Source organism: Micromesistius poutassou (genome assembly GCF_964030765.1).
Source record: "Micromesistius poutassou genome assembly, chromosome: 3".
Taxonomy (NCBI): Eukaryota; Metazoa; Chordata; class Actinopteri; order Gadiformes; family Gadidae; genus Micromesistius; species Micromesistius poutassou.
Window position 1 is genome coordinate 19,836,202 of NC_140273.1, and position 9,375 is coordinate 19,845,576.

Below are 9,375 nucleotides of genomic sequence, written 5' to 3' on the forward strand. Positions count from 1 at the left end.
TGTTATGAAGTGTTTTGGCTCATAAACAAACACGTTTCTGAGTCAACACCAAGTGACACCGAGTGACACCAAACCAATTTAAATCGCCTTGTTATTGCATCGTTTTATTGTAGGCTATTGCATTCCCAGAGGCCCCCGCTCCTCCAAACGAGCCCACATGATCTGTCAGAAGCAGGCTGGCGGGCTGCTTCTGACAGATCACATGGGCTCGTTTGGAGCGCCGTGCACGTGACCTCCTCCAGATCACATGACCACAATAGTAAAACATGGCCGACGTCGACGCAGCCAAGTCTCTCACCGGGCTGCTTAACGGAATAGCTCAAAAAGCATATCACAACCACGATGAGGTCACCGAGGAGCTCCTCAGGACGGAGCTGTACCCCGACCTGTCCCCGGAGGACTTCCACGCCCTGCACGACAAGATGAGAGGCCTGCTGAAGGTAGGCGGGTCGGGATGTCCCTGCGAGTTGGAGGATGGAGGAATGGTCCTCCTAGTGTTCGTGCACTGGAGGATTGGTTCGCCGATATGCTGCGGTTTGTGCAACATGTGTTGTGTCACTACTTTGAGATCACGAGTTGTATTATACAGATCCACGCTTCTGTGCTGACCCTATGGCCTCTGTCATCTGTCATCAGTTGTCTCTGGTGTTAAGAGACGCTTTCGGGTCCATGTCAGGAGTCAAGAGTAGTTTGACTAGTATTTACTGAATGCAGTGTACAGACATGGTCATTTTGTGTCAGTTCAATCAAACGCCGTCACATCGCTCGTTGTGAGCCGCATCGGCTCCGCCACTAGAGGGCACTGCCGGCGCACTGATTATGTGACGCAGTGTCTTGGAACGTGTTATAATTTTTTTTTTACCATCATCAATATATCATCAATACTATACTTTATCATCGATTCACTCTTTGTCAACTGGATTCCAAAATGGTCACTTTTAGTTGAGATAGCATATACATATTTTATGACCGGCGTCGTTCATATATCCTAATCCTTCTCGCCCAGTCCATCGCCATGGCGGACATGGACCCCGGCCAGCTGGAGGCCTTCCTCACGGCCCAGATGAAGCGGCAGGGCGGCGGAGGGATGAGCGAGGCCCAGGCCGGCGCCCTCTCCCGCTTCTGGAGGAGCCAGCGGGCGCGGGTGCGGGAGAGCCTGCTGGCCCAGAGCCGCTGGGAGCCCGGCCTGCGGGGCCTGGCCTGGCGGGTGGATCTGCAGACGTCGTCCAGCGGCCGGGGGCCCGGGGCGGCCCCGGGGGGCCCCGTGGCCCTGCTGGAGCTGGAGCTGGGACGCCCCTCCCAGGTCAGACCCCCCCCCCCCCTGTGGTTCACGGTCACTAACAGTCACTTCATATTTCCACCGTATCTCTTACCACTCTTCAAACGCACAATGTAATAATCATTTGTTTTACATTTGTTTTATATTTGTTTTATATTTGGTTTTATTGAAATTTTGTCTATTGTTTTTTCTTCTTCATTTTAATTTATTACTCTAAACGTATTGTTGTTTGAACCCATGAATCCACACACCTTACACTCATGATGTCGTAGGGCATTTCTATGTACGGTGTTTTGAGACCATGCTTATGGTGATACTGCACTTTAAATATCAATAAACTTAAACTTAACTTAATACACAGACAAAGAAGTTTCAGTACTACTGCATATGAACCAGCCCCAGCCCATTACTGGTGTAACGTGTCCGTTTAAGTGTACCCCGATTTGAAATAAAACAGCAGGGTAGGCTGTAGATTTGACCCCCACTTCTAGGGTAGTGTCATGCCTGTTTGAGCTCCCACTAAAAGGCACTGGTTCCCAGTGTCCCCACCATACCTGTTGGCATCCTAGAGCCAGAGCTCATGACCTCTGGCTGTTCTCAACTCATCTGAACTCACTGAGAGCGTTCACTGAATGAATAGTAAACAGTAGGGCTGGGCGTGTGCTTGTAGCAGGCAGCAGCTGTAGTCCTACAACTCAAACACTAATTGGTACACAACATGTACTAATCCGGCCAATCATGTGCCAGGTAAGAACAAAAGGCCTAGTTTATTAACAGAGAATTTAACTAGAATTTAACAATCACTTACTAAAATGAATGGCAATGTGATTAAAATCATGTTAGTTTCGTTCCCTTATCCACACACGTATCACATCAAACAAATGCTTACACATGGTGTTGTTTGGTTGCAGCAGTTAATCTGGTCTTATTCAATGGAGCGATTCTGACGCCTTCAAATGACCTTGTGGAAACGTGTGTTTGGCCTGGGGCTTTTAAAACGCCCTCCTGAGGTCGAACCTATCCAATGTCGGAGTCACTTCTCCACAGTGGCCCTGTCTCTCTGTGTGCTCTGTGTCTTGAGAAATGATATGCTCAGTCTGGATACTTTGGGTCGTCAGTTACACAACATTATAATCCATATCAGTAGTATGTCTTGCAACAACACCCTGACCAAAGTACACACACACACACACACACACACACACACACACACACACACACACACACACACACACACACACACACACACTGAACTCACTGCACTGGTTGCATTAGATTAGGATTGTATAATTCACAGCACCATTTATACGACGCAATTGAAGTTGCCCTGATGACTTACTAACTGCCAGACCCTTTGTCGTTGGGGTAAAGCAATCGGGGGATCAGTTCACATCTCTCCAGTTCACGTGTACAAAGTGTACCTGTTGTGTGAGTTCTAGATTTGCAGATCAGGGTCATGTTCCGCCCACTGGCAGGAAGCGCTGCAGACCAGCTGCGGTCCAGCACAGGGCTGGGGGGGACGGGCAGCCAGTGCGTGGTCGGCCGGTCCCCTACCCTGTCCCGTACCCTGTCCCGTACCCTGTTTGAGTGTAGTAGAAGGAGCCGCTCAGTGGCACACTGTAGCTGTTGGTCGGGAGACCCCAGCTGGAACCAGCGTCAGAATGAGGATTATCATGAAACCTTGATTTAGAAACATGACAACGAGGACTGCTTTAAGACCCCGATGCTTCGGTTGGAGACGTTTTGTTATTATTGAATGGGGAATGTATTTAGTGTTCAACTACTGCGCTCTAATGGAGAACGCTGCTGGCCAGATGACCTTCATGAATCTGAGTCATCGTAACCCCTTGTTGTGGGACATGGTCACCTGGTCTGATGACATCAGAACCTCCTCTTGTGGTCAGCTGGTCTGATGACATCAGAACCTCCTCTTGTGGTCACCTGGTCTGATGACATCAGAACCTCCTCTTGTGGTCACCTGGTCTGATGAAGCACTGATGAGACTTGGGTCTGTCCGGTCTCCGGGAGCTGGCTGGACAGAACTGGGAGCTGTTGTCGGGGGGGTTTGAGTCTCCTGAAGCTTTCCTCTTGATTACTTTAAGCCTCCATAGACTATATTTAAATCTATAGATTAGGTCAATGGCATTTTCTTATTGCCAATACGCGTAATGTAAATCATATGCAACAACAATGTTGTTTTTTCTCAATAGACCCTTTCATTATGATTATGATTATGATTTATTAGGATCCCCATTAGCAGCACACCGAAATGAGAGCTAGTCTTCCTGGGGTCCGAAACATAAAATATTGACAACATTCATTCATTCATTGTTGTCCAGAAATGCATTACAACATTGGTTTGGTCCTTTAACGAAGCACCCCTCTCATTTATCTACTTGGTCTGGTCCTTTAATGAAGCACCCCTCTCATTTATCTACTTGGTCTGGTCCTTTAATGAAGCACCCCTCTCATTTATCTACTTGGTCTGGTCCTTTAATGAAGCACCCCTCTCATTTATCTACTTGGTCTGGTCCTTTAATGAAGCACCCCTCTCATTTATCTACTTGGTCTCTTCCTCTAATGAAGCACCCCTCTCATTTATCTACTTGGTCTGGTCCTTTAATGAAGCACCCCTCTCATGTCTTTATCTACTTGGTCTCTTCCTCTAATGAAGCACCCCTCTCACGTCTTTATCTACTTGGTCTCTTCCTCTAATGAAGCACCCCTCTCATGTCTTTATCTACTTGGTCTCTTCCTCTAATGAAGCACCCCTCTCATTTATCTACTTGGTCTCTTCCTCTAATGAAGCACCCCTCTCATGTCTTTATCTACTTGGTCTCTTCCTCTAATGAAGCACCCCTCTCATGTCTTTATCTACTTGGTCTTCCTTGTCTTGAATCTTTTCCATCGCTCCCTCCTCTTCCTCCTCCTTGGACTGATTCTGAAGTTATTGTCCCCATTTTCAAAATAGCTCCTGCACTCTTTCTTCTTCTCTTTTTAAGTGGGTCTAATAATACGACTGGAGAGAGTTCTGGCCCACTTGTGTGACCGCAGACCCAGACCCATGGCTCCGGCTCTGAGCCACCGGGCCGCTCTGTAGGGGAACTCTGAGGGAAAGGAGGCCAATCTGCAGACATCAACTCTGAAAGAGACCTAATGTCGATGTCTAAGAGAGCTAATGTCTAATGTCAATGTTTCTAAAATGTGTATGGTCACCTTCTCGATCTTGGTGGCCCCCTGAGGCCCAAAGAGGTTTGTATATGAATACCAAAAGGGAGTTGCCATAGTAGCGATGCCATTAGTAATACACGCCTTGGGGTTGACAAGGTCATATTGGTGTTGGGTCCCCGCATCAACACATCACCCTAGTGCAGCAGTGTGCTGGCCCCGTAATGAGGGCGGGCCCCCATGGGGACCCCTGAGGGCCCATTGTTCAGCATGCTGTGTTAACAGATGGTTTTCTGTGGCTGGTTCCATTATGGATGGCTGGTGGTGGTTCCATACAGACCCTGTCAAGGGAGGAGGTTCCTACAAAGATTGATTTGTATTTAATTATTTAACCTATTTAACCATAGGTCATAGCGTACAAGCAAGATGGGGATTATGATTAAAAATGTAAACATCTCTGTTTGGCTGTTCTGGGCGCTGTTGTTTGTACACAAATTAACACATACGTCCTTTCCACGAGATGCCACTCAATTGTACACACTGCATCGTTCATAAATATTTGAACGGGCGTGCTGTACAACAGTTGATTGAGGCTGACAGGCCCGTAACTACGCTGTCTACACAGGCTTTCATCTTGAGGATATGTGATACTCTTCCTCTTCGTACTCTGAATGATGACAGATCGGGTTCTTCCTCTCTGAGCTTATGTACACGTCAGCATCATCATGGTGTTGCTCCAGACAACGTGGGCTTCACTAACAAACCTTGTGGCCATCAGCATCCTGTTGAAAAACGAACCAGGTGATGGTTGCATGAATTGTCCATCTCACTGCAGACCAGCAATGCACCAGGTTCTGTGTTCACCAATGTTCCTTCAACTAATGGGTCAGGAGTAGGGATGGGTCAGAATATTCGATTATTCGATTATTTGTTCCCGAGGGTCAAAGCCGATTTTTAACATTTGGACCGTTAACATTTTTTCCCATTCAAATAAACAAGAATTAACGGACGGAACTAATGTTGGTTCTGTAGCACTATTAGTTTTTTTTTAATTATTATTAATCATGTACAGAAAAACAACATACACAAGCATAAATATGAATATATATATATATATATATATATGCATACAACACAAACACTGATCACTTGTTTTTTTGCGTTTAAGATATTAAGTGATTTCTTGCCGATGATCCATGGCTGCCTTTGTGAACGTCGGCACACATCGAATAATCGATCATTCGTTCATACCACCCACTGATTATTCGACCATGAAAAATTTGAGTTATTCACATCCCTAGTCAGGAGCTACTGCGGTCCTGCATGCGGGCGTGGGTTACTCCACAGCAGGGGTCATCAACCTTTTTAAGCCCAAGATCACTGACCTCAGCCTTGGTGAAAGGCAAGATCTACCTATTGAAGCCTTGAGAGAAAAAACACAGCCCAGATTTTACTTCCAACTTGAGGCCTTTTATTTGGCTAATTGTATTTGAATTACATTGGCAACTCTAAGTTGCATTATATAATTTCATTCCAACACAAAAAATAAAGGCATGTGGGTTATTTTCCATTTGTATGAGGAAATTGTTTTGTTCATAGTAACCAACAAATCAACATAGATAATAATAATACATTTTACTTGCAGTTAGCAGATCATATGAAGTGCCATTGTTAACTGTTATGCTCAGTTCTGATTATATTATTATATATATATTACTGTGGAAAGTAACTATTGCAATACTTTCAAGTACATTTTTAAATGCTGAAATGTGTCTAATTTAGACAGCCCTCTTAAACGGAACTCAAAATACATGTGCATGTTTATGTTCATGTTCATTTTCATGCACGCAAGCATGGAATGCATGGAAGCATGCAATGTTGAAAGATCAGATGTTTGAAATACTTGACACCGACGTGGAGAGGCACTTTTGTCCAGGGCATAATGTGCATTTCACGATTACTCGTTCCAACAATTTCTTGGAGGGAAAAATAATGGCTATACTTCCATTTAAAGAAGGCTACTTTTGGATAATTTTGGCTCGTCATTCCTGTTTCTCGTTGACTCACTTGTGTCGTTGTGTGTCCGACTCTGCGTGCTTTCGAATGTGTAAACAACACCCGCCCAACTCTACCTCAGATTGGCTTACCGTGAAATGTTACTCTACCTAGTCTCGTTCCCTATAATCAAGTGAAGAACAGTAGCGAGAGAGAGTGATAGAGAGAGAGCGTAGTAACGCCGATATATACGCCATTATTCCCATCACTGATTAAGAGAGAGAGGGCGAGAAGCGCTTGCAAAACTGAACATTAATCAGGCATATTTTATTATATGTATGTATATGTGTGTAGTTTTCTATTATTTTTAGGGAGCTACAGGAAGTGTCTCAAAGATCGACCAGTAGATCGCGATCGACGGGTTGGCGACCACTGCTCCACAGTATAACCAACCCCCCCCCCCCATCTCCTCTTCCTCCCCCAGGACTCGCAGTACGTGTGTCTGGAGTGTGACGAGGCCAGCGTCAGCCAGGTGCTGAAGAAGATGGCCGACATCCAGAGGAGCATCGACGCCGTCGTGCACCGCAGCTAGAGGACCGACGGAGACCGGTACAGGAGCCCTGGACCGGGCTGTGGTCCTGTTGCCCGGTACAGGTGCCCTGGACCGGTCTGTGGTCCTGCTGCTGCCCGGTACAGTAGCCCTGGACCGGTCTGTAGTCCTGCTGCCCGGAAGGAGGATTTGGTGGCTGATTCTTTCTCTGACTCAGATCCTCTCGTTCTACGACTTGAGAGAAAGCAGCAGGATGGGATTTCTGAAAACATTTTGTACGACTCCTCAAAGCTGTAGCCGATCGTTTCATCTCGGGGGCCTCAGTGAACGTCTTCATTGTCCACAAGCCCACTTATTAAAACTGAACTCCTCCTTAACCATTAGGTTTTATTGGAAGATGCCTACGGTTGATTTGATTAAACATGAGTTATTGTTGTAACTTTGGACCTTCTCCCATTTAATTCATTTGCAGTCTCTGCACAACAGAAAACAATTAGAACATACATTTTTTACGTTTGCCATTTGGGATATCTGTTGCGATGCATTCATTGTCCCGCTCGCTCTGGCCTCTGACCTTTGACCTTCTGCATCAGAGACTGTATTGTTGCACTGAGGAAGCTGAAATTTGTGTCAAACTGAAGTTTCTTTCAAAACCTGTTCCTTAACATTCAACAGTGGTGTCATGTCCTGGAGCACACCCTCTGTATTACTTTCTATATTTCTATTGTAACATTTAGCCTTTTAATAAATAAGTGATTGCAAATATTTGTGTTGAGTTGATTATCTGCTTCATGCTCTGCTTGACGTGCTTGTGGTATGCAATGATATGTTCTAATTATGTGTACAATCTTGGTTATCTGTACAAATATCTCTGCAAGCAGCTGATCTCTTCTACTGAAGAGTAACCTCAATCTAACATCAAATATGAATTCTCTAGGCCTCTGCCACCATTGCGCTGCAAGGCAGCTGGATTCCATCTCACCAGGCCTGACGTTTTATGATGGACGCTGATAGACTCCCAGAAGCATCGGTTTACAATTAAGTTTGGTAAGAAAGTATGAGTGATGATCAATCACTACTGTTGTGGTTCTGCTGACCAATACAACAGGTGGGTATCGGGTTTGGTTTTAACAGGTTTATGGAGGTTTAGTCCACCCCATCCTAAACAGTTTATTAACAGTTATTTATTTCATTGGCCAAACGGCAGCGCAGTCGTGTTTGTGTTACCATACACTGCTGTCCTTCGTGTTTACAGATGATGGGTGAGGTTTCTCGTCACATTGCAGTTTGTGTCGACTCTGGGCAGTTGTGAGTGGCGTACAGCTGCTACACCATATTATTTCTGGGTGGAGACTACAGAGGGGTAGAGGCCTGGGAGAGATAAAGAGGGCTCCACCCTAATCTGGGCTTGCCAGGTAGCAGGGAGTTTATGATGAAACTGCCATTACCACTGTGTTTGGGATTCTGATAGTCGGAAGTTATTTAATGAAAATTATAAAACAAGACGACAGCGGCCAGTGGTTAACGTCCCAGTGATATGGCGTCTAAACTCCGCCCGGTCTCCAGAAGTTTGCGAGATCATTGAGTGCGCACCGCGGACCTCGCCGGATCCTCGGACCCGGTGCGTCCGTTTTGTTCTCCGGGTAAGGTGCTCCTGTTGCTTTACTCTTATTCGGAACTTCGGTATAGGTTTGTGTTATAGACGGCATAAAAAAGGTTTGGTAACAAAAACAAACGTGGCAAGGTCGGATACATTGAACATGAAATGAATCTACGCGCGTAGGCTGCTGGACGTGTCTGCAGCCAGACCCGGGCGCAGGGTCCGCTTCCTTCCTCCTGCGCTCTGGAGAAAGGTGTGCTCTGCAGCCAGTGGGCTGTCGGTGGGTCTGTCTCCATGAGGCTGGGCTGGTCGTCTGGCCTCTGGTAGGTGAAACTAATGGCGAATCTTTTGAACACGGCAGATGATACTGTCAGGAGGATCGAAAAGGTCTCTGTCTGTCTGTGCGTGAGAGGAAACGATCGGGCTTGATGGTATTGATCTGACTCTCAACGGTGCCATAATGAAAGTATTCTAATGGGAATGTAAGAGACGTGAGTTGTCAAACTTCCAAAACAAGGAAAGCTTAATACACCATTTATTACCTCGTGTTCGTTCCCCACCCTGCCGTCAGCGCTCCAGGTGTCGGTTTGTCCTGTGAGTTGTTATGCACTCACCGGTAGATCGCTCCAGGCCATCTGCCAAAAGGCGCCATGCAAAACCCAAAGCTCTCTTTCCCCTCACCTTTTATTTAGAAAATCGTGCACAGGTGCACAGGTGCAGCAGGTGTGGTCTACTTTCTAGCACATAGCTGGGCAGGTGTGGCACTTTGGCTCGGCGGTGAGC

At 46.2% G+C, this 9,375-nt stretch overlaps 1 protein-coding gene across 2 annotated transcripts; it reads left to right on the plus strand.

The window, feature by feature from the left end:
- The first annotated feature begins 250 nt into the window (after positions 1-250).
- On the plus strand, positions 251-7,699 carry commd1 (copper metabolism (Murr1) domain containing 1). 2 transcript variants are annotated; one of them, XR_014633246.1, is made up of 4 exons: positions 251-440; positions 1,007-1,303; positions 6,927-7,096; positions 7,139-7,699. XR_014633246.1 is itself a non-coding variant. In XM_084465065.1 (3 exons), the coding sequence occupies exons 1-3, from the start codon at positions 267-269 to the stop codon at positions 7,032-7,034; spliced, it is 579 nt and encodes a 192-aa protein (XP_084321191.1). In that variant the 5' UTR covers positions 251-266; the 3' UTR covers positions 7,035-7,699. The 2 variants fall into 2 exon arrangements, 1 of the variants encoding a protein (XP_084321191.1); XM_084465065.1 differs by having other exon boundaries at positions 6,927-7,699.
- Positions 7,700-9,375: the final 1,676 nt, after the last annotated feature.

Bases quoted from the DNA above. Each gene is read 5' to 3' on its own strand.
- commd1 (XM_084465065.1), top strand. From the start codon at position 267: ATGGCCGACGTCGACGCAGCCAAGTCTCTCACCGGGCTGCTTAACGGA. The intron at 441-1,006 runs GTAGGCGGGTCG...CTTCTCGCCCAG, and splicing joins AGATGAGAGGCCTGCTGAAG to TCCATCGCCATGGCGGACAT. The intron at 1,304-6,926 runs GTCAGACCCCCC...TTCCTCCCCCAG, and splicing joins AGCTGGGACGCCCCTCCCAG to GACTCGCAGTACGTGTGTCT.